This window comes from Dermacentor andersoni, chromosome 3 (genome assembly GCF_023375885.2).
Source record: "Dermacentor andersoni chromosome 3, qqDerAnde1_hic_scaffold, whole genome shotgun sequence".
Lineage (NCBI taxonomy): Eukaryota > Metazoa > Arthropoda > Arachnida > Ixodida > Ixodidae > Dermacentor > Dermacentor andersoni.
Genome location: NC_092816.1, coordinates 109,742,535 through 109,767,552, shown reverse-complemented (window position 1 = coordinate 109,767,552; position 25,018 = coordinate 109,742,535). Strand labels below are relative to the sequence as shown.

At 44.7% G+C, this 25,018-nt stretch overlaps 1 protein-coding gene across 3 annotated transcripts in view; it reads left to right on the top strand.

The window, feature by feature from the left end:
* LOC126539553 (putative RNA-binding protein EEED8.10) overlaps nt 1-25,018 on the top strand; it is a 71,005-nt gene that overhangs the window by 7,758 nt on the left and 38,229 nt on the right. For all 3 annotated transcript variants that reach the window (XM_055075003.2, XM_055075000.2, XM_050186437.3), the window contains exons 7-13: nt 833-946; nt 1,987-2,084; nt 7,867-7,907; nt 11,971-12,046; nt 16,390-16,557; nt 18,476-18,524; nt 20,035-20,078. In XM_055075003.2, coding sequence (XP_054930978.2) covers nt 833-946; nt 1,987-2,084; nt 7,867-7,907; nt 11,971-12,046; nt 16,390-16,557; nt 18,476-18,524; nt 20,035-20,078 — 590 coding nt within the window. The remainder of the gene's footprint in view (nt 1-832; nt 947-1,986; nt 2,085-7,866; nt 7,908-11,970; nt 12,047-16,389; nt 16,558-18,475; nt 18,525-20,034; nt 20,079-25,018) is intronic.

Genomic DNA, 25,018 nt, shown 5'->3' with positions numbered 1-25,018 from the left:
ATAACCTGAAAAGAAGGAAAAAGAACTTAACAAATTTCCGGCAAAGGGGCATCTTGGCCAGTATTAATATGCATGCCAAATTGATCCATATCGCTACAAACTGCCAAAGTAAGCTTAGGCGTGATAACTTATAAGTACAGCTGACATCAAAAGTTTACTTATGCAGGACCTGAGCAAACATTGAATTTCCTAGCAGTTTGTAACTGTGGCCAGTGAAATTGTTCACACTGTATACATGTATAAGGACTGCTCTTCTTTTGCTATCCTGACAAGGTGTGGTGGCCCTTACATGGGGGCATGCCATTCCAGTTCACTTTTTCTGCTCCCTTTGTACCAAAGGAGTGAACAATATTCTTTTCATAATGCATATAATTTGTTAATGCGTGCTTGCCACACACCTGGTGCTCATCTAGTAGTTACCGCTGTCACTATCTCCACTGCTAAGGTTTGGTTAGGTAGGACACTTGTGGTTGCTGTCGTTCTCCATGCCATCCCTGGCCTTAGGTATGCCTATGACTTAAAGGCTTTTCACGGCAATGTCTGCAGACAACGCAAGCCCTGCAGAATCCAAGACAGTGATGTTCTCTTTCGTCATTTTAAAGTGTAGGGCTGTCAGTTTGGGGACATTACTCTTACACATGTGTGGCCCTTTCTCGAGCGTATGCAGTACTAGAGCAGGCAGGAAGTCCTAATAGTACCAGGCTGCAGAAATACTAACCTTTCTCTTGCATTCCTCGGTGCATAGCCTTTTGATGCCAGTTGCACTTTTCCGACCACCTCATGATGCAAGTGTTGATGATAGGTACATATGTTGTTAATTCTCTCATGGCAGCCTTAACCATTACCATCCTGCGAGCCCTTCTAAGCCGCTGTGGTGAATCCTTACGCTGGCTGGACTTGGCCACAGCATCGCATATGCTCGACCACAAGGCAGTTAAGGCCATTGGTGAGTATTCAGCATTTGCTCCCTTCCGTTGTCAAATGCACTGTAAAGCAGTCTTGTTGTGCGAACAGGCTGGAGCAAGATGTGAAAGGGGCAAAGCAAAGGACTGCAATGTGCATGGGTGTCTTCAAGCTTGCTAGTACTGTATGTCTTAACGTTCACTTTCAGATAGTGAATTCTTACAGCCCAAAGTTTAGTGACTAGCTAAGCACTATATATCATATTTACTTCATTTTAATGAACTCTATTTTTTTACAGAAAGCTTCGCAAGAAAAGACATGTGCATTAAACTTGAGTAAGACAAAACTACAGTAGCGACAAACTATTCTCATTGGCGTACAAAATTTCAGTAATCCATGCAATCCACATATTGCTAAATCTGTCGAAGCTGCTGTAGCTTTTTGGCATGCTCCATAATTTCCTTAGGCTATATAGTACAGCAGAAGCTCATTCATATGTTTAAAAAATATGTAAAACGACATACTAACCAGGAAAACATACGATCCAAAGAAACTAAAAAATTTCACAGGCTCAACTGTAGTTGACGTCTACGTAATTTGAAGCGTTGCTTGAATCGTTGCGGCACGAGACGCCGACGCGCGTCGAACTGCTGGGGCACGGGCGGCCCGAGAAGTGTTTTGTTGTATTCCTATTGCATAGTGTTTTAGGACAGTGACGGGAAACCAAAATGAAATCGAGTTGGTGGGCGAAGCCGGATGCCGCTGTAACAAAATGTGACGCTCACATCGCGCTGCCTGCAGCAGGGAACTGTGGCACGTTTGTGTTATCGCCTACTAGAAGTCTCCAGTACACTTACCCAACAGCAGTGCACCTCACGCGCTGTAAAGCAGATCAGTGAAGATGCTTATCGTGATAGGGTTGGCGGCAGTGGCGGTTGGCGATAGTACTGCCGGGCAGTGTGGTCACAACTGTGTGCAGCACTTGTTCACTGATGGATGCACAAGCTTCTTTTTCATCATTGTTTCATCTAAACTAAGCTTGTTTTTCTTGCTAATATTGTGCAACTTCCTCCCCTTTAACAGGAACACGCTGTCCCAACCTAGAATACTTGGATGCTTCCGGAGTGCAGCTTACCAACACATCCGTCATGCAGCTAGCCAACAGATGTCCAAAGCTCAAGGTCAGCCTCCTGTGTTTTTTTTTTTTTTTTCATTTTGTTTGTTTCCGTACACTTCATAATGTAAATTTCTTGAAGCTAAGCATCTCTGCTTACTATTGCAAAGCCATTTTCAACTTTTTTTTTCTTCGCTCTGGTGTTTGTGCATTTACAGCAGTTAAAGTTGAAGTGGAAGCATAACGGAAGCAAAAGATGGCCAATGGAAAGGTATTAGAACATTCTCAACGATGGTCTCAAAGACAAAAGCTGAGCTCAAGAAGTGGTGCATGATAGGGCAATATAAGCAAGGCTGAGAGTACCAATCCCCCAACGAAAAAAAAAACATTAAACAAAACATATGTGGTTATCATGTATCAAGCACCAAGAGCAGACTGCCCAATTGCCTTGCGTTAAGTTGAAAAGTGGATGAGGTTAGCCTCAGCTTCGTGGTATCGAAGTGGTAGCTACATTATGTGGCATACCACAGCTATGCGGAACTTCAATGCATGCGCGCAGTGTTTGCTTCGTGCATAAAAGGGCTTGAGTGCGTGCTCGCATCATATTGCTGTTGTATTTGTACTGTTACTAGTTTCCCGTTGTTTTATGAGTGTATGCTCAAAAAGACAGTATTTGATCTACAATTTGCATGCATTGTGTATAACGTACATTATGTTATTTTTTTTTATTTTCTGTACTGTACCCCACTTCTGTAATGGCCTCCGGGCCAACAGTATGACTAAATAAATAAAAAAAAAATATTGCTACATGCCCATTGCGGGCTTCTTTTGGACGATGCGTGCGGGCGCCCTGACGAAGATGAACTGCTCCCGAGTCTCGAGCTGTCGGCTGAACTAGCCAGCACTGCAGTTATTTTGTAAATACAGTGAAACTCACTTAATACGGTACTTGTTTTAACATTATATCAGTTATAACAATGAGGAGCTGCTACACCATCAACTTTTGTATGTTTTCTGTGGGGAAATAACCCACTTGCTACAATGCCCCCATGCCAAAAGGTAATTGAATGTGATATCCTTGAAGAAAGAAAAAGTGAAATGCGAGCCCCTGCACGATCGCCCGCCACCCCAACTGCGGCTGCACACTTCTCTGTATTGTCAGCCTTGCACGCATCTGCCCGTCACCCTTCGACCCCTTCGACCACGAATGGACTGTGCCAACTGCGCTGTCAGTGCTGCCAGCGCTGCTCCCAGATTGCTCGCTGGGCCTTCATTCTGCGCAATTGTGAGAGCGAGTCACTAGTGCTCGTCTCTGTTCATTGCTTCGAAGTCGTTTCTGGTCGCGTGGTTTCTCCGCCTTGTTTGACTCGCTGCCAAAACGGAAGATGGCTGATCCGCCCACTGATCATCGGCAGTGCATGATGTTGCCAGTGAAAAGAAAGCGCACTGCTACAGATTTGGAAACAAAGTGCTTCTAACCGATGAGGCAATCGTCACGGACGTGCTTGCATCAAGTAGCGACAGTGACAGCCACGATGGCAGCGCTGGTGCAGTAAGGCAGGCTGCCTCAACGTTGTTCCCGTGGGAGGCCCTGTGCTTGATTAAGTCCCTTGGGGCTTGTTTTCGCAAGTTACCTTCTGCTGCACTACGCTGAGTGCTTTGATGCCTTGGAGAAGGACGTTGGCAAGCTTCACATAAAGCAAGCAAGGCTGACGGACATGGGGTTTTCTCATGCAAGCCATTGGGAAGTACGTGGCGAGATGCTTGTGGCGGTCTCGTCCCAGCGATTCTTCTGGATTTCTCATGCCGAGATGCTGCCGCGGCAACCTTCCCACAATGTTTAAAAGACTCCTTTTGGGGTTACCGAAGCGATGCCTCAGCGGAGCTTGTATGTCACTTTGCTGTTTTTATAGCAGTGCCATTCTTGAATGCCGACAGCTGCGGCTTGTTAACAACATGCGATTGGAGCGCGCAGGAAGCAGAGTTAAACAGTTAAACGAGTCAACACAATCAGAATCCAGATTGAGGAAGGTGTTGGGGAGGAGAACTGGCCTCACGGCCATTATAGTTTCCTCGGAACAGTTCTTCCATCCTCCATTTTGATTTTTTTCTCATGCAACCCAGTTATAACAATGTAATTTTCATGGAACTCTAATATTGTTGTAAGTGGGTTTGACTGTATACATTGTAAATAGTCTTCAGTGTTTCATCCCTCGCTCGCGCAAGATTTTGGTGGAGTTTGGCATTCCCCATCCTCGCACAGAAGCTACACTGTCCAACTTTCCACCATGGCTCCCGCGACACCTCATATGCATCTACAACTGTGACTGCAACAACATACGTCACGGTTACTAATCCTTACGGTACTGGCATATTCTCCAGCCAAGATAAGGTTGAGTTGAGGACTGGCTCAGCGTGTATGAGCGTGTTAGCCAGAACACTGCTGGGACCCTACCATAATGCTAGCAAATGTAATATTCTGCTTGGGCGGAACACTGCATGTCTGGTTCCGGACACACGAAGACGAGCTGTCTAGCTGGAATGCCTCCAAGGAGAAGCTCCGCGACCTCTTTGGAAACCTGAGCAGTCACCAACTGGCTGCAAGCAAAGAGTTCGCTATCAGAATGCAGTCTTCCACTGAATTGCATGTCTTGTACATACAAGATGTGCTCGCTCTTTGTGGGAAAGTCGACGAGAAAATCGACGAGGTTGACAAAGTAGGTTGACAACATTTTCAACTGGTTGATCTACAACGTTTCCACCATTGACGTCGTTGATCACTTGGAATCTTTGCCTTCTGATTTGTCCCTTCACTTGTTTGTACTCCAGGATAGTGTATTATACTGCCACAACGTTCTCCCCAATGGTCTTGCCCTACTCCTCGTCATTCCTAAGCACCTCCAGTCCGTTGTTCTCCATGAACTTCACAACTTACCAACCGCCGATCACCTCGGCATCTCCTGCACTTGCGACCAGATTTGCCTACACATCTTTTGGCCATGCACTGCCCGCTCCGTCCGGAAATATGTACGTTGCGGTGTGTGAGAAATGCCAGCGCCAAAAAACACCGTCGACGCTCCCTGCCTGCTTCCTTCAACCACTCTATGTCCCGTCGGAGCCGTGCTTTTGTGTTGTCTTGGACTTGGCATTTTCCCTTTATCCACGTCTGCCCACAAGTGGGTTGCTGTGGCAACAGGTTACGTCACGCACTACGCAATCGCCAGAACGCTTCCAACCAGCTGTGCCACAGATGTCGGCAATTGTTATTTTACACAATGTCATTTTAGAACATGGAGCTCCAAACCAACTGCTCACTGACCATGGCCGGACATTGCTTTCAAAAGTAATCGCCGACACCTTGCAGTCCTGCTCAACCAGGCACAAGCTGACTATGTCTTACCCTCTGCAAACTAATGGTCCGACAGAGCATCTGCATCGAACCCTGTTAGACATGCTTGCAAAGTGTGTCTTTTCTGACCATACTGATTGGGAGCTTGTTCTACCCTATGTCACGTTTGCTTATAATTCCTTACGCAATGACAGTGCCGGTTATTCACCATTCTTTCTCTTGTTCAGTCGAGAACAAACATTGCCACTGGAAGCATCCCTCCATCCACCGCGGCAGAGGCCAACGAACATGCACTTGATGTCATCACTAGAGCAGCCCAAGCACACGAAATTGCCCGCGCTTGCCTCCTGCCCTCCCAAGAGAACCATTTGTGTTTGTACGCTCAATGACACAGAAACGTGCACTTTTCGCCTGGATCCCTGGTACTGCTATGATTCCCGACCCGCCACGTTTAGCTGTCCGAAAAACTCCTGTCTCAGTGCACAGGCCCCTACCAAACGCAAACTAAGCAACGAGAGCACAGCACGGTGCGCCTAGATGCGTAGACACAGTCACCCTCGCAGATCACTTTCAAAATAAGCACCGCATGGCCACGCTATACGTAGCAGCCGCCATAATAGCACGCATCTCCTATTTGTACCAGTCCCCCAAGCAAGTTTTGGGAACTCCGAATGCCCGTAATGCGGCCCGATTTCCGTCCGTCTCCGCACACGTGATCATTTTCTTTTTAATTAAGGCATCGTGATGAAGTAGGCATGTCTTTTCAGTCGGCACTTCCATGCTGTTAGCGCAAACGCAGAAAACGGGAAGACGGACGGTGCAACACGTACTACAGCACTCAGAGGAAGCTATGGCAGCTAGGCTCAAAGCATGTACGAGGTGGCCATTCTGAAATGCCGATGGCGATATGGTCGCAGATTTAGGTTCGTACTTCATTCTAACACCCATGCAATTGTTGGACCCGTTTTATCGGAAAAAGGTATGTGTTAAGTTTCGAGTAAATACGATAATTATCGAAATTAGAAAGCAGATGTTTGCTTACTTCAGCCTGTTTATTAAACAACGTCAATAAATACACACAGTAACGGTAAGAAGAAGTGTACTGATCCAAACACACTTCTTGATTGATGTCAGCTTTTGGCCAATAGCAGCCACGTATGGGTATCTTCTGTATTACAAAATAAAGCAGCCCGAAAAGAGTGAGGAGCATTCTTCTGTTGAAAAGAGCATTTGAGAAAAATGTGACCTTGTGCTCCGCTTGCATGCTGCGCACGACTGCATACTTTGGCGGAGATGTTCATAGCAGTGTGTGCTATCCGTAGACTGTGTTTTTGCACCAAGCCCAAGGGGCGGTTCAGGACTCCTTTAAAGGGCCCCTCACCAGGTCTAGCCATCTGGAGCTGACAAGCACAGTGCATACAATGCACGCTAACAATCGTGTCTGCTAAGTATTACACCCCTGCGTGCTGCAGAAAGAGCTTAAACTTCAAAATAAACCCTGTTTGCCCATCTCCTCGCAGCCGCCGCACTCCCAGCCTGCGAGTCTATGCATATCGCACAAGTGCACCTACGTACAATGGAAGTGCTGCGACGTTGCTCATAGTAGCACGTGACTTTGAGAATTATTCAAGGCAACAGTAGTTAATTGTTTGGTGTGCTGCTTCAACAGACGAATTAAAGTTTAGAGATGTAATGAAACCTACAAACCGAATGTCTGCATGTCTTCATTTGTTTGTTTTACTTCGTGCCGTTGCAAGAGAGATGTACATACTTCCGTTTCGTTTTCTGCCTGTTCCCATGTCCTGCAGTCACGCGCGCAGAGGGCGAAACTGTTATTTTTTATCGCGTTCCAGTGTGCGATCATGCTCTGTGATCCACTTTCAACTGCCTCAGTGTTCTGTGTAGCACTACCTTATACCACTAGTCCGGTGTTGTGCACAGCGCAAAATATTGTGCGCTGTGCAAGACAAGACAAACGCAGCTGCTCGTGCAAGAGACTGTCAGCAGAGGTGTACCACGCAGAGAAAAAGAAAGCAAGAAAAAAAAGGTGACGCCAGTGACATATGCATCACGCAATCCTCTGGCTCCTCTGTGGGAGAACGCAGGGATGGAATTTCACTTGTGGTGGCTAGATAGGGCAAGTGGAGAGAGTGTTATGTTGGCGATGACTTCTTGAAATCATGGGTTCGCAGTTCGCGGCACTGAAATATTTACATCTCTGCTATTAATGAACCAATTTGAAAAATTCTTACGGTAGAACACTCCCTAGAGGGCGTGTAACAACTTCCAGCATATAACCGTAATTTTTAATTTGGCCTGGTGAGGGGCCCTTTAAGGAAATTGCACTGGCATGTGGATAAGTTTGGGTTGTCTTCTCAGACAAGAATGTGTTGAAGTATGTTGTCCCTTGATATGATATAAGGAAGACAAAGTTTGCGAAGGTTTAAGATCATTCCTCATGTATGCATAACCAACTTAGTGTGCTGTTTTTTCGTTTCAGTCTGTCCTCTTGAAAGATTGCTGTGATGTTAGAGAGAAGAGGTGAGTTCTAGAACACTCTTTACACACATTTCATGCCAAGTCGTGCAAAAAGACTCAGTAGTTCTAGTTCAGCTGTCGGCATCACATTCCACTCCAAGAACGGACTTACCGCATACACTCATGTAAGGGTCACATTCTTTTTCTAGAATCTTGGCTGGATGCGGCCCTTACACAAATCAGGCCAATGACGGCCCGCTAAAGATTCATACTGTTTCCGCAACTGTAGAAGAGGGCAAGAGAGGCGCAAATAACATTGTAGTAAATTACCCCAAATTACGGCCCATCATCCCTGACCATCGATGACCTAAACAAGGCTCCCTTCTCTAGAGTTCTTTTTTTTCCAAAATTTCGTCCTCCAATGTGGAGGCGCGGTCCTTACGTGAGGGCTGACCTTACACGAGTACATACGGTAGTCCTTTCCAGGGGAATTTAGTTTTTAATGGTGCCTGCGCTGAACATAAATGATAGCAGCAACAGCAGCCCAGAACTTGTTAGCTAACAGCAAACAAAAAAAAGCAATATTTTACTTTTTCTGCTTTCTTCAAGTATTGAATAGCGCAGCATAAGGATAACAGAAAGCACTTGGTTCACAAACCTGCAGCCATATTTTCTGACAATCCACTTCAGAGGGTTCATAGTGGTTTTTGAAGCCCTTGAATGTGCGACTGCCATTTTCAAGGTTGCGAAAGCCTTTAAGTCTCGTAAAGCACAATTCAATACAATTAGCACCTATTTAATAAGGAGCCATCTTACTTGTGGAGGGTGGTGGTGGTTTAACCAAAAAATAAGCTTAGTGAGCTCCTCTTTATTATTATTATTATTATTATTATTATTATTATTATTATCATCATCATTATTCAATTTGCAATAAAAACAATGTTTGCTCATTGTGGCAGTCGGGCATTGTGGTGCTTTAATCCTTGAAGGTGCTTTAGCAGGGGCCTCAAAGCCTTTGAACATTTTTTTTTGGGGGGGGGGAAGCTGCTGCAAACCATGATTTCATTTTATTCATTTTTTTTTCCCCACCTTTTATAACTTGTAATCACTTGGATCAGTCACTCAACATTGGTACATAATAAGAAAAGGAGAATGGAAAAAATAAATGGGAAGCTACAAGATATGGACACCATTTCATCTTTGCCGTTTGTACAGAAAAGGTTCACTTTAGCCATCACACATTGTTTGTGTTTTAAAAGGCACAAATACAGTCAATCCCGGATATATCGAACTCGAAGGGGATCGCGAAATAGTTCGCTATATCAATAATTCGAAATATAAAATATGCATATAAATAAGCCTCACTTTCGCCTGAAAGGGTCTTTCCAACGATGCTGTCATCATCATCATCAGCCTGGTTACGCCCACTGCAGAGCAAAGGCCTCTCCCATACTTCTCCAACTACCCCGGTCATGTACTAATTGTGGCCATGTTGTCCCTGCAAACTTCTTAATCTCATCTGCCCACCTAGCTTTCTGCCGCCCTCTGCTACGCTTCCGTTCCCTTAGAATCCATTCCGTACTCTTAGGGCTCATTCACACCGGCGACTGACAGTGGTCGCGCGAACAAGTTGGTCGCAAAGCGACCAGTCGCAAATGGTCGCAAACGGTCGCCTTTCTTGAAAAGCGACCATTTTGGGCCAGTCGCTCTCTGCGTGATTTTTCAGTCGCGCGACCGTGGTCGCAAAACTGATAAACCAATCAGCGGCGCACCGGAAGTGATCTTTCGTGTGTCTACATCCGGCCTCCTCCGGCGTCGCGTTCAAATTCCGCGTAGATTCCGAGAGTTCTCGCTGAGAACGATAATCTCCGGGATTGCGACTTGCGGGTCGCGCTCAGCCGGGCTTGCCGGTGTGAGCATCAGTCGCCTTCGGTCGCTTTTTGATTGCGAGTCGCAAATGGTCGCGCGACCTCCTCAAGTCGCCGGTGTGAATGTGCCCTTAATGACCATCGGTTATCTTCCCTCCTCATTACGTGTCCTGCCCATGCCCATTTCTTTGTCTTGATTTCAACTAAGATATCATTAACTCGCGTTTGTTCCCTCACCCAATCTGCTCTTTTCTTATCCCTTAACGTTACACCTATCATTCTTCTTTCCATAGCTCATTGCGTCGTCCTCAATTTAAGTAGAACCCTTTTCGTTAGCCTCCAAGTTTCTGAAAGGGTTCACCTGAAAGGGTCTTTCCAACGATGCTGTAGCAACTCTTAAATCGCTGCTGCCAACCAGTGCCACCAGTGAAGCTTTCTTCTCCGAAGGCCACAGCAAACCATTTGGCCTTCTGCAGGAGCATTGGGCCGTCAACAGGTATGTTCTTGGCACACGTCTCCAAATACCAGATGTACAATGCCTTCTTGACCTTGTCAAAGGTTGGGACGCGCACACGACACGCTCCAGGGCGACTGGACTGCACTGCCTTCAGCTTAACATCGACTTTGTTCTTGAGGATCGTACTCGGGGTGTTGCGAGGAATTCCGAACGCCACCGTGACCGACGACTTTTTCTCGCCAGCCTCCACCCGTCGTATAATGTCTGCCTTTGTTGAGAAATCCAAATCCTTGCATTTTTTTGCAGCCATGGCTCCGGAACACGAGCCAAAAGCGAAAAGAAAAACACACTGCACCACACGAGTCTCAAGCCTTCGCGTTGGCCTCGTGAATAAAAGGAACAAAGCGAATTGAAAGATGCACCGTTCTGCAACTCCGCACTACCACAAGCCCAAGCTGCACTGACCTCGTTCGTCTCGCTGCGCCAGCGGTGTCAGCCAACCAAAACACAGGAAACGGGTGCCTGCGGTCAGCGTGGTTTCTCCCTCCCGCTTCCCTTTCACACCCAATCACACTCCAAGTGCTCCTCGTCACATGCCTTTTACCCACACGCCCCTTTCTCAGAGTGCAGGGCGGTGCACGTTCAAGAGACCTTCTTGAGGAGAAGTGCACTTGCAGGGGTGGGATGCGATCGGAGAAGCGCACTGCAGGTGTGGGGTATGGTGGGAGAAGCACACTTGCCGGGGCGCAGCTCAGCACTGAGTTCGATACATCGATATGCCGGTGCACTGGAGTTCTATATACGCGAACAACAGCGCTATACTTTTGCATGCGATTCCCAAGGGGATTTTTCAACTGTTCAGTATAGGCAATAATTCGATATATCTGGGTTCTATATATCCGGCATCGACTGTACCGTATTTTCCTCTCTATAAGTCGCACTTTTGTATAAGTTGCATCCCCCTCAAAATGGCAGTTTTTCAAAAGAAGGTGTGTGTGCATATATATATATATATATATATATATATATATATATATATATATATGCACATACACACACACATAAGTCACACCAATGTATAAGACGCACCTGTTCATTTGGTAAAAGAGCTTAAAATAAAAAATACAGTGACGTTTCATTTCGTGAGCGCGGGTTGCATGCAAGCAATGATATAGACAGTCCAGGTGCATTTCTGCCATTGTGGTCGCGGCGATGTTCCGTATAAGGTCTAAGGGCAATAACATCGTCCCCACATGCCGTATGCTGTATGTGCAATGGTGAGCCGAATCTTGCACAAGGGAGGAAAGTGGGAAGGCCGCGCGAGAGGAAATGGTTTGTACTCTGGTAGCAATTGCTTAGTACACGCCGTATCTTGAACGCGATCTGCAGATGCGACGACTTCGAAGTCAGCCGACTCGCGGTCAGCCTGCCACTGCTTGCGTTGCCTCTCCTACCTTTTCGCACGGTGCACGGCAATTCTATCCTGAGAAGAACCCAGTACCTCCGTAGCGCGCACCCGACTCGTAGCAGCTGCCAAAAGTGGTCAACCTAGCGTGCTTCGTGTGGCCGATTTTGACTGCAGTCTCTTTCCGGGGAAAAAAAGAAGTATATAAGTCGCATCGTTCCATAAGACGCACCATCAAAAAATGCAAAATGAAAAAATGTGACTTATACACCGGGAAATATGGCAATGTTTTTCTCTTTACGACTGGAAATGGTACATCCGTTCATTGACTTCAGTGCACAAAGCGGCGATGCATATAGTGTTTTGGTTATTCCATGTGCGGCACTTCTTTCTCAGCCTCCGGCGACTTCTTCGGCGCTGCAGGCGTCTGGAGCACATTGACCTGACAGAGATGTACGAGTTCACCGGAGAGGTATGAAATCGGATCTTGCGTAGTAAGTTTTTTGAGGCAAACTAATTGTACACACGCAACCAAAATGAAAACAAAATGGATTGGCCAAACAATTCAAATGGGAAAGGCGATCAGGGAGAGAAGTGGAGCGGATTTGGTGTTCCAAAGTACAGTCGAGGCTTGTTATAACAGTTACACGTGACACGAAAATACCTTTGTTCTATTCAATATTCATTATATATATGCAACACACACTGATGTTATTGAAAAAAAAAATGTCTAGGCAAGATAAACACATGCCTCCAACAGACAGCAGGAGAATTCCCTGTTGACTTTGATAGCCTGTTAGTGACCTGACGTGCCAATACCGACACGTGAAAATTGCAAATCGCAAATGCACTTCTAAGCTGTTGTTAGTAATACCATACTTACTTGCGTAATTTGAGCCCTGACGTAATTTGCGCACCCCTACTTTATTACCATGGTTTATAATAGATAATTTTAAAGTTCTCTTGTTTGACACTTGAATATAATTATAAATGGGTTTGACTGTACTCGCATATTTTTGCGCTCCATGTGCACGACGCAGGCTTGGCTTATGAATTTTTTCATTGTGAAATATGGTCTCTCCCAGAATTGTGGAATCGAGTTTTAAGAAACTGGAGTCTCGTATTGTGCTTGAAGAAATAGATGACGACAATGGCTCAGGGTTCACTGAATTTTCTGACTGTGGGTGTAAGTGCAACTATAGACAAAGTAGGTTCTTTGTAAAATAACAGCCTCTTAGTTGTTTTATCCTTGTTCTTTTTTATGCATGTGTATTGCATGTGGCAACATTTGTAGACATGTCAGCGGGGGACATGTTTGCAACAGCCCCACGTAATTTGTGCATCCTGTAATACCCCAAACTGAAGAAAAATGTCCTCAAATTGTGCTCATAAATACGGTATGCAACTGTTTGATCGCGTGATGGCTGTCGGCATGCCAGCTGCTGGGCAGGTCAAGCTAAGCACATGCATGCACATCCAGAATACGCCATTTCAAGTTGCTGTTACTGAGTGTTCGACGTTTTTGATACTAGAATAAACATACTTTGAGCTGCTGTGCGAACAATTGTTCACTTTGCTATACAGTAAAAGCTCATTAATTCGTATTTCACGGGACCGGGAAAAATGTCCAAATTATCTGAATGCCGAGTTAACGAATGAACAGGAAAAACAACATTAAAATCAAATTGGAGAAGCCTACCTTTATTTATTGAAGTATCTTGCAATAGTTGTCTGCTTTTTCATGCAGATTCCAGCTGACATCACAATTTTTCTTCTCTTCCAAGTGGCCAACAGCCCGCAAACTGTTGGAAGTGCTCAGGCAAACGTCCTCCAATATCAAAAGCGCCTCCGTGACTTCTCGTGAGGTGTGATGAGGTCGCGGCTGCACCTCCTCGCATGACTCTTCGTCTGAATCATGGTCTTCCCGGGTGCCCTTGACATCATTAATAATTTCTTCATCAGTCAAGAGACCAGTCGTGGCGACACAATCATCCATCGCAATGTAGTCCTGAAGGGTCACATCTGTGAGAAGGACAGCATCGAAGGTCAGGTAGTCATCATCGGTGTACTTGGCTGACACCTCGTTGGCTACTACCACATGCTCGGGCGTCACAACACCGCTGTGCCGAAAACGGTTGGCGATGAGTTGCGGAGGTGTATTTTTCCACACGTGGGCGATGATGTGCACTGCGCCGAGTAAGTCCACTTCATACAGCTTTCCAACTTCTGAGCATAAGATCATTCGCTGTAGCAGGTACTTTCGGTACTTCGACTTCACGTAGTGAATGATACCCTGGTCCATCGGCTGAAGGGCACATGTAGTGTTAGGCGGCAGAAAAACTACCTTGACGCTCTTCAGTTCGACTGTACAGCTATGTGTACTGCATTTGTCAACAAACCATAATTATCTTGCAGGCGTTAGACGTGAAGTGCCGGTCTAACTGCTGCAGCCAGCCTCGAAAAATGTCGGAGATCATCCAAGCCTTCCTGTTCACTCCGTACTCGACAGGAACGCTTTTGATGTTTTTAAAACAATGTGGCTTATGCGCCTTCCCGATGACAAGTGGCAAGCACTCTGTGCCAGTCATATTGGCGGCAGGAAGCACAGTTATCCTTTGCTTGCACTTCTTGCCACCAATGCACGGGTCCCCTTTGAAAATCACCGTCTTGTCGGGCAAAGCTCTGAAGAATAGAGCAGTTTCGTCTGAATTGAACAGGTCACTTGGTTCATATGTGGCGATATGCTCAAGCAGCTTCACATTTTTCCACCGGGTGGTCACGCTTTCGTCAATGCTGGCCTTTTCGCTGCACACACTTCTGAAGACGAGTTCGTGTCTCTCCCAAAACCTCGCGAACCACCCTTCTGAAGCTCAGAACGATTCAATGTTCATCATTGCAGCGTACCTATCACCTTCTGCCATGGTGAGAGGTGCGCTCAAAGGCATGTGCGCGTTGCGACAGTCAGTAACTGACTGGCGCAAAGCTTCTTCGAGCTGGGGATGAGCTGCGGTTCGCAACTGCTTTCTTGATGCATGAAACTTCTCGCTTTCGAAGGCTTGAAGAATATGTTGCTCATTTTTCACACACGTTCCCAACGTGCTCTGCTTCACATTGTACTTGGTCATAATGGGCTGTCGCCATTCGCCGTTCTTCAAAGCCTGCAAAATTTCCACCTTAGTCGCCACGTTCTTGGCTTCGTACTTCTGCCGCTTTGCCGGTGTTGCCATCACTGTAGCGCACGATGGTGGTGGCATGCAAAACACGGTCACAACGAATAAAGAAAACTCCGCAAGAAGAGATGATGCCGACTCGACAACACAAGGGAAAACTGCGTCAAAGGCGCAGTGGAGTGAAGAAAGAAGACACCAACGTTCGGTGGCGCTGCGATCGCCCCCACTAATTGATGACGTTGGTGATGCCTCTCAGGTTTCAGTTTCACTCCAGTGGTTCCAGCGCTGCTTTACCACACTTTCATGTAGCGGCAGCCTTCAGCATTTGTCCGAATTAAGCAGTGCGGGGCCGAATTCTGACAAATTAACGAAGGTTTGGTCCGATAGACTAACGTGCACTTCGACTGGGACCAATAGAGCTGTCCGAATTTCTGAATTAACGGGTGTCGAATTAACGAGCTTTTACTGTAGCTAATATTGTTACGGATTTTGCACTTTGGTTTCATTGTTGCTGTACTATATACTCATTGAAATACAGCGTGGACTACGAAATTTTAATCTTACTTCTTTCTTTAGGTAATCCATTACACCCACATTTGTTACATTGAGGTTTGCCTGTATAGAAACAGCCAACAAAGCACAGCATGCTTTAGTTAAAAAAACTTACATGCGACGTCTAATGCTTTGCATATATGAGGTGATCATATTTAAGTTTTTTGGAACTTCTAAAATTTGCCTCTGACAGATAAGATTATTCTTGTCCTTGATCCAAGAGGCAGACATTACTAGCACGAAAAAATTTAAACACAGTCAACTGATTAATGAAAATTTGCTCATTAACTTCTGAATTACCTTATGGCAGATATTGCAATTTATGAACTGTAGCCGGTCAGGTTGCAAGACATATCGAATTAAAATGAATCTCCATGATAATACCAGTTTCTAGATATTTCCTTAAGTGTGAGACAGAATACATAGGCGTTCCAGTTACTTTTTGGGCTTCAGTACAAAAAAGAGCTCATTGATGAAGAGGTCAGGGGAACAACAGTGCATTTTTTTATGGTTCATATCACCGAACTGGTGTCATTCTTGGAATTCATTCCAAGTTTATACGCCTTGCAAACTCATTGGCTGCAATTAGTAAATTGTGTCGTAATGTAATTAAGAAGTTAGGATATTTTTATTAATTAGTTAAATATGTGTTTCGATTTCTCATGCAAGTAATGTCCACCTCTCTGAAAAATCCAGCTCAATGGCGGCCACATTTAGATGGGTCAAAATGGAAAAACGCCTTCAAGATTAATCTGGAACTGTCCACTACAGCATCTCTCATCAGCCACTGTGCTGTAACATTTTGATCCTGACTAGTTGGTTCATTTTCACCAGTTTTGAGACATTAAACCAAGGATACTAAATTGAATGGTTGGGTCAGCAGTGGTTGGGTCACCAGAATGGTTGGGTCAGCAGAATTGTGCCAGTTTTTCATGTTGTGTCCTTGTTCCTCTTCTGTCCTCTTTCACACGGCTCCTCAATGAGAGTGTTATTCTCTTGAATGGTTACGTGTGTGAACTGTTTAAATTCTTAAATTGTGCATTATGTGCGTGGAAATGTGGATTTTATATCTGTATTGTGCGTTGGTGTTCAGTGCTTCAACATAGATGGACTTCGTCTGCGTCACTTGATTCTCCGCGGCTGTTCGGGACTGACATCGAGGGGCATGTCGAGGATTGCCACCAAGTGCACCTCCTTGACGGAGCTCCAGCTTTTGGATTGCTTCAAGATCTCGGACCACGACCTGTCCCTCATCTGCCAGGTGCCGTTAGACCTTCCAATGCATTGCTTTACTTCACAAACTCTGGGCTTGTGGAAATATTCGAAACCTTCGAGTAACGAATTGGATATCGACCTGTTCAATTTAGTCCTCGAATCAAGTAGTCACGATTTGAAAATCCAATTATATTTGAAGAATATTTTTATAGTACCTTGCAAGGTTTACTCCGCATGATCAAACAGGAAATTGTAGCATAAAATGCAATAGCTTTCATCCTGTCCATAGCGCACTTAAGGGGGGACGCAGGCATCAGATCACGAAAATCGCAAAAAAGATCGATTTTTGGCAACAACGCGTTTTAGTATCTGCAATGCCTAATCTACATTGTATCAAAATGGTTTGACTGAAAACGCACTAAAAGTGCCAGAAAAATATTAATTTATCAGTGCGTAGGGCGAGAAAACAGCTTTAAATCGCGTAAAACCACCGCCAAAGCACGCTGCGTCACTCTGGGAGATTTGAGAGATGCATTCGCATACGGCAGCATATAATTTGACCATTTGACTATCTGCACCTGCGGAAGTTGGCATTTGTTGTGACAATATTCCGTCGCAGCGGCAGTGCAATTTCGTTATGTTGAAATCGGGTATTAACACACTTTGGTAGGTTGAGGTTCAAGATACATCGTGTTACAAAGTTAAGTACTTTGTTGTGTTTTCATTATAATTGAAGTCGCTGTATCAACGTATAACTGTATTCATAGAATACTTGTCCTTTCATCGAACTAAATCTGAATACGTTTTATTGCAACACACTTGATGCAATGGCAGCACCATCTGGAGTAGCCATTTGAACTAGGGAAAAAGTGCTTTCTTTTGTTCTGCCATCGCTGCAGATGGCAAGCATTTTGGGTTTGATCATGAAGGCATACACTGAAGTTAGTTGGCCCACAAAGTTGCCTTTTATAAACGTTATATGGCGACGCATGACTGTGATACAAACAATTTATAACAGCAACCAAATTTTTGGCCACCATCACAAGAGTATTTCAACAGAAACTTCATGAATATTTCCGTTTGTCTGTGGCACAGATCATCCTAATAGAAACTATAGGGCCTGGCTCATAGCCTCCCTACACAGATAGTGATTTTTTTAAAACTAAAAAGTATTTCTTCATAACAAGACACTTTTTTTTATTTATTTCTCAACATTTCTGTGTTCTTTGAATTCAACTGCAGCATTTTTCAAATGTTAAGAGTGGCAAATTTCAAATCAACCTGACTGGGGTGTGCAGAATTTGTTAAAATTGACAGTTGCCCAAAAGGTTTGCTTTAAAATTTACCAAGCCGCTTCTTCATTGAATTCACTTGACCTTTGATGGTGGTCTCTGTCAGTGCTCTGAAATTGGCGTTGTACCGGAATCTTCCAGGTTCGATGTGCCATGTATTGCTTTCATCTTGCCAGAGAAAGAACTGATGGAAGAATGACACGGCCATTTCCCATTTTCTTCAATTAAACCGTCACTGTCGTAACTTATGGTGTGTCAGCAATGGGGGATGTGTATTTCACCCATATATTCTGCAGGACGCACTATGCTATAGTCATGACTAAAATGCATCCTTCGTCATTACCATAATAAGCATCTAAAAATATAGCTAAAATTTGCTTTGTGTAGTTGCTGATTGCAAGTACATTATGCCACATGGTGACCCAAGTGAGTAAAATAAATAAGAATGCGGGTATAGGAGCCAGAGGCTATATGCGTTGACTGAAAGCTTGGTGAGGTAGGTTGGTTGCCCATGCGCATGTGTGCCATTTGCTTTGACATTGTACATATCAAGAAATTGCTGTCCATTTACATGTGGCCATACACTTGAACCACGCAGTAACAAAGATGTAAATGTTCTTTATGCTAGCAGCAATGTGACTTACTTTGTATCATTTCAATTGTGTCAAACAGAACCTGAAGTCACTGAAGAACCTGGGACTGTCAAGGTCACTATGTAATGGTGAGCAGAGCTTCTGTTTTGCAAACTCTTCCTACTAATGCTTGTTAAAGCCCACAGGCATTTGATTCATGAAGACGTGTCGGTGGTGCATTTAGCAACGCCTTCTTTGGTGACTATAAAAATGGAAAGGAACTCGCGCAGATACACCCCTGAATGTTTGCTTTGTATACTGTAAAACCCTATAATTTTGCAGCCTAAATTGCTAGCAACTTGGACAACGGTGGACACTTGCACTGCGTCAATAACGTCTGAGGCTGTGCTCTGCCACACATTGAGAGTCGGAGGGCAGCGCAGAAGGTGCCACACACTCGTGAATAGTAAGCCCCCCTGAATAAACTAAAGGTAGCGATATTCCTCCTCTCCTTGCCTCTCCTCCTTGTCCTCTTGCCGCTCGCCCTCTCAGTTTGCTCTTTGGGATTGCAGCAATCGTGGTGCATAGTATGCTGGCCAATACCAACTGTCATGGTGCCGGCACAAGTGAAAACAAAAACAAGAAAGCAAAAGGTGCAACCGGCGCCGTGCGGATGCATGTGCGCTTGTTTCCACGGCAACGGTGCAAGTTCGACGATGTGGCTTCGCTCCACCAACTGAGAAACGCGACTCTCCTTGCCTTTCCCTTGCTCACCGGCTCGGCAGCAGAATAGAACACATGTTGCTACGTTTAGTTTTATTCAGGGGGGGCTTAATGAATAGGGCCGGCAGAGCAGCGTGAAAATGTACCACCATTTCTGAAATCTGAAAATGCAATAACTGCAGTGAATTGTAATGTTTACGCATGCTATAATTTTTGTTTTTTTTTAATGTAAATTCGTTGCCCACACTTGGCAAGTTCTTACCAGGATGATGCACCTAAGCAGCAGCTGGTTCCATGTTTTGAAAGTGACAATGGCACTCGTTTCTTATGCTTATATTTTCTCCCTTAGAGAAGCTCTGTGCTCAAAGCCAGTAGTGCCAGTAAGCATGTTGCAGCTTGTGGGATGCCGAAACACCGGAGACGTTGACAACAGCACTGGCCGCTTCTTGTGGCACTTCCTTCAACCTTATTGGGCTAGAAATGTTTTGAGTTGCATCATTGTTGCTGCAGAGGGGGGAAAAAAGCACTATATGCTAATGTGTGCCTCTGCTTGCTCCTCAGAACCAGATAAATAGAACCATACTTGTTACAGTTGTAGTTCTGCATGCTCTAGTTAGCACCCACAATACAAGATGATGCCACTTGCACTGTCATGCACACGTGCTTTGGTATTCCTTAAACTGTAGTTAGTTTGTAAACAGGCTATAAGCTCTCTACTTTTTTAGAACACTGGCCTGTCCCATTGAGCTTAAATTGGCTTTTGCTTTAGATATCACTTTATTAAAGTTCTTTACTGGATGCATGCGTAGTTAAGATTGGAAGCTAACTGCTTTAGTCTATGCTGGTGTTCTGCTGAGCTCTGTTGCACAGCCTCTGAATGTGCTTTGCAGAGTGCTCCTTTTCAAAGGGCTTCAAATCACCTTTTTCATTTTCCAGCTACCAGCAGTGGTATTGGCGCAATCGGCAACTTGCGTCTTTTGGTAAGTACCATCTTGATATTTCTCCACGCTTGCAGCAGCTTTCTTCCATGGCCAGGTTGTTTGCTGATTCACGTGTTCAGTGGTGGTGCTGTACAGCTGTCAGTGCTGTTACGGCAGGTATGATGCAGCAGCTTGGATTGTATTATGTTGTACAGGGTGTCCCAGCTAACTTTTGGCCAAGCTGTTCAACGAAAACAGATTTTTTTTTTTTCATTGAACTACTTGGCAAAAGTTAGCTGGGACTGAGGCCCTGGGAGATGCATTCACATGAATACAGAGGTGCAAGAAATTATGCTGTGGGGAACAGACTGTAGAAAAAATAATTCGCACATATTTTCAACAGTGCAAACTCTCTTGTCCACGGTGAAACCTTGTTAATTCAGATTTTGGGGGACCAGAAGAAAATGTCTGAATTTGCCGAGTGTTGAAATATCGAACATATCAAAAAAACTACCATATTTGCGTGGGTAAAGCCTGCCACGTAAGGCCCCTCATGTAAGGCCCCCACCCCCACACTGGAGTGTAAAACTTTGGAAAAGAAGTTTCACTAAGTGTTACATGAGTACTCGTGTGCTGGTTAATTCCCCCAGAGCCACTACAAGGTGGCACTAGTCCATGACCAAAATATCTGTTGGCGACTGTAGATGGGTTCATAGTCGGCTGCCAGTGGTAGAATTATTTGCATATGCAGTCTGAGCGTAGTTCGAGGCTTCAGTAAGCAGCCATAAGCCTGCCTTGCGTAAGGCCTGCACCCAGTAAAAATTAAGGAAAATAATGTGTAAGCTTTACTGGAGTGAATACGGTATGAACAAAAGCTTGCTACTTCAAGATGCCTTTACCTACTGACGAAATCTGCAACCCTCATTTCTATAGTTATGCAAAATTGGAGCATGCGCTTGCTGGGACCACAGGGCAAGTCCAAATTATTTGATTTTCCACGTTAAAAAAATTTTTTTTTTTTGTCATCATAACTAAGGGTGTGCAAATACCGAAGAGTGCATTTTGAATTGAATCAAGAAAAAAAATGAAGCCGAATATCAAATCAAACATCAGAAATTTTAACACACACATTTTGTGCAAGAAACATGGTACTGCACGTGCTCAGGAGGCTAATCACATAAGAATCTTGCTATCTATCAGTAACTTAGGTACATAGGAATCAAGCTGTATAGTCTGGTCTACATTTAATAAAGGGGAACACCAAATTATTATGCCAGCACTGATAACTCGGCTCGTATACGAAGGTCTCGAAAATATTTTTATGGATAGTGCCTCTCAAATAGAATCAAGCGCTCTTTTCCCTCTGAAGCTAAAAAAATAGCGAAGTTGTCTTATATACCAATGAGGTTTTCAGTTTAATAGTGGGCCATACTGTGCTTAACGGCAGTCTTCTGTTACCTAAAAAGTCTTGCTTTCAAGTTTTCTTCCAGAAAACAGGAGGGTTGTTCCATCCTTACGGCAGGTGGTTTCTGTGGTTAAGCTCATTAAGGCCAATCTGCATAGCAGACAAGAGGGAACGCGTATCGCGTTACAGGGCACCGCTCCATGCGTTCATCGGTGGTGCATGGGTCGACCATAGTTGGCACCGACGGTAAAGAGTTCGCAAATCGGGAGGCCCATGGCAAGTTTGCGCAACCTCTGCTAGCGCATGAAGCGTCAATCGAGTAGTGCGGAGTCAGACTCCCTGTCGTATTTGGCTGCATAGCTGTTGAATGCAAATCACCCATTTTGCTGGTTCCTGGCACATGTTGTGCGTTTCTTGCATCTGTAGCACTTGGAAGAAGAGTTAACAACTTGTCTGTCTTGGTAAGAGATGCTAGAAGACCATCCTAGAATAGTTGATCGCCTCGTTCAATAGACCTATGCAGAAGGCCGAAGTGAGTGCCGCCGCGCCGCACACTGCGACGAAGCGTCATCACCAACACTACTGTTGTGTCGTGGATTGGCGTGAACAAGAAGAACTGCATCACAAGGTTCAGTTTTACCACTTGCTATCCCATTCGTATGAAGCAGAGAGGCGAGGACGCAGAATACAGGCCATTTGACATATGGCAAATGCAAAACTAGGTATGTGCACTCCGTGTTGGCTGATCACAACAGAGACTGAGTGCCATGACAGCTGAGTGGTAACGAAACAATCTGCAGCCACAACTTCGTTTGCAATAGGAAAAAAAAAAAGACTGTGCCAAGTCATTCTTCATATGTGTCGAATGCCTTTCCACTGGTTTAAATTTTGATCGCATGCTGCAAAAATTGCAGTGGCACTCCTCGCAGAAGTGCTGCAGCATGCGATCAACAAGTTAGTCGCACGTCATGCCTGTCGCAGCAATCGGCCCAATTTTTGGCCGCCAACACACCAAAAATAAGAGATGACAAAATTATGCCAAGAGCTATTTCGCAACTTTAGAGTGACCGGTGACCCTCACTCACGTAAGCATCGTATATGATGCTAAATCCATGATCATTCATTTGTTACAGAATACAGATGTGTTTCAAACAAATTTCGGTCCCATAAATTACCGTTGAGTGTATGCCACGTGCTGCGCCAACCACAGGTGTACATCCGCCCTGTGATAACCAAAATAACATACATTATGATGCAGCATTGTGCATGTAACTTTGTTTTAGGATTTTAACATGCAGGTTTCAACTCGCAGCTACTAACATGCCCCTAATACAAATTATTCGTAAAAATATACTATATAGCATGACCTCCTTCCTCTTTCGCACCGGCGCGCTCATACCCACTAACTAAACTAATCAACTAAAGGCTCGAAGATGTGCCAGTAAGGCAGTAGAAGGCCACAGAAAGCGAGCGCTGATGCAATAATAACTGAAGAGGTGAAGGGTCACTCGGGGCTGTTTGCCCCCCCCCCAATGAAGTGGGCTTTGTGCAATTTAATTGTGCATGCACTTCATCGCTTTGGCATTATGTAGACACAAATTTAACACACAGAAATCAGGCTCGAGATCATGTCGTAGCACCTACCTCAAACTCGATGTTCTACGGTGCTCGCTGTACTTTGAGTTTCAGAGTGTCGAAATACGCAAAACTTATCCAACAGCGTAGATGTAGTTCGCCTTGCTAAGTTTCCTCCCCTTGTGTAATGCGGCAGGGTGAAAGACTCTTTCTAGGTTCTTAACGCTCTGAAAACCGCGGCGCTACACAACTGAAAGTGGAGGATTCATACTGTGGCTCAAGCTTTCGCTACTCGACAGCTGACTTTGTACTACCCAGTCAAGGCATGAGAATGAAATGTTCTTCATTCTGGTTTTAGTTTCATTCTCGTTCTGCTCCGGGACAGAAAAAAGAAGAAAAGATGACCCGTAATGGTACATGAGTTTTCATTCGCATGAAAAAATTTTTGAAGCAGAGTAACGACAAAAACATAGCATTTATTTCTTTCACTTAGTGAATTATAAATTGTGAGATTGTGCTCAATGCCTTGAGTCAAGGCACTGATGTCAGAAGCAGCACGTCATCGAGTGTAGTTGCCAAAACGCGAGACCACTGTTCCAACAAAACAAACGATAAAGCTTTATCGTTTGTTTTACCTGTGGCGTTTTACCTGTAGAAAACGAAGCGGTGAGCTCTTCAGCACGCAAGCCCTGGGTTTTGCTCCAATGCTGATCTGCTGGCGTGCCCAGCGGTAAGCTTAGATTAGTGGAGCGCTCGACCAGTCATCGCTCACACTATCCCTGCCTGAAATATGCTCTTATGCGGAACCCTGAGGTACGCACTAATTCCGACATTGCCTCACGTCAGTTGTTTTGGATCGCAGACTTTACCCTTGAACCGAAAACATATCAAAAACGTTTCGGTCACATTCTGGTTCCGGTCAAAAATAGCGTTTTGTTGCGTTTTTCGTTTTTGTTTTTCTCTTCCAATGCACTGCACCCAATTGCGATGGGGGGTGCTAGTAGTTGTATTTTTCACAGTGCTTCTTGGGCAGCACAGGAAGCCTGTGGGCAGAAAGCTCTGAACTGAGCGAATATGCGGGCATGAAAACTGAACCCGCATATCCAATACAATAGGCATGCCTTCCGGTGGCTGATTGGCCCGATCTTCACACATGTTTCCATGCTTTCCACACGCGCTGCTTTTGTTGCTCCTTCTGTTCACATAGTGTTCTTTGTTTCAACCGGTCCGGTTGACCTCGTCAAACCTTGCACGGTGAATGACCACGGCTGGGTCATTCACCGAATATTAGAAAAACTAAATACCAGATATAATTCGCATTTCGAACTATTTGAACATTCACTATTTGATTCAATATCGAATATTTGGGTATTTGCATGCCCCTAGTTATAGCAAAAATGAAGCAATATGCTAAGTTGCATAAACTTGACAAAATATGACAATTCTTAAAATGACATTTATTCACATTGGCACAAATTAGAGGCCCAGGGAGTGTGTAAAAGGGGTAGTGAAGGCCATTCATGTGTTGGTGCTCACAAACTCCTGAAGTCTGGTGCAGGTGGCAATAACAAGCAGTGACAGGTGGTTCTATTCAGTTATCATTCAAGGAATACATGGCTAAGGAACAATTTGCGGGTGGTTAGAGTTCTCGAGTGCAGAATCTTCTTAGGCTGTCTAAGCAAATTGCACATGACACATGACATTTTGGCTGTAGTATTCTTCTTTCTGTTCATTCATATTATTTTTTACAGTGACTACTGTTACTATTCTATTCTTAATAACCTGTTAGCCCATTTACATTGTTGACTGTTTCGTTATTAACAAAGACAAATAAAAAAATTTTTCTGATGTTGTCTGTATGTGCTATACATTCACAACAATGTGGTAACCTCGTGAATATAGTGTTGACAACAGTACGACAGCACTAAGTTTTAGCCACCATGTTTTCTAAGCATTGCGCTGCGCCCTCTCGTTGGTCTATGTGTGCATTGCCTAGGTAGATGCACAGGCAGTCTTATTC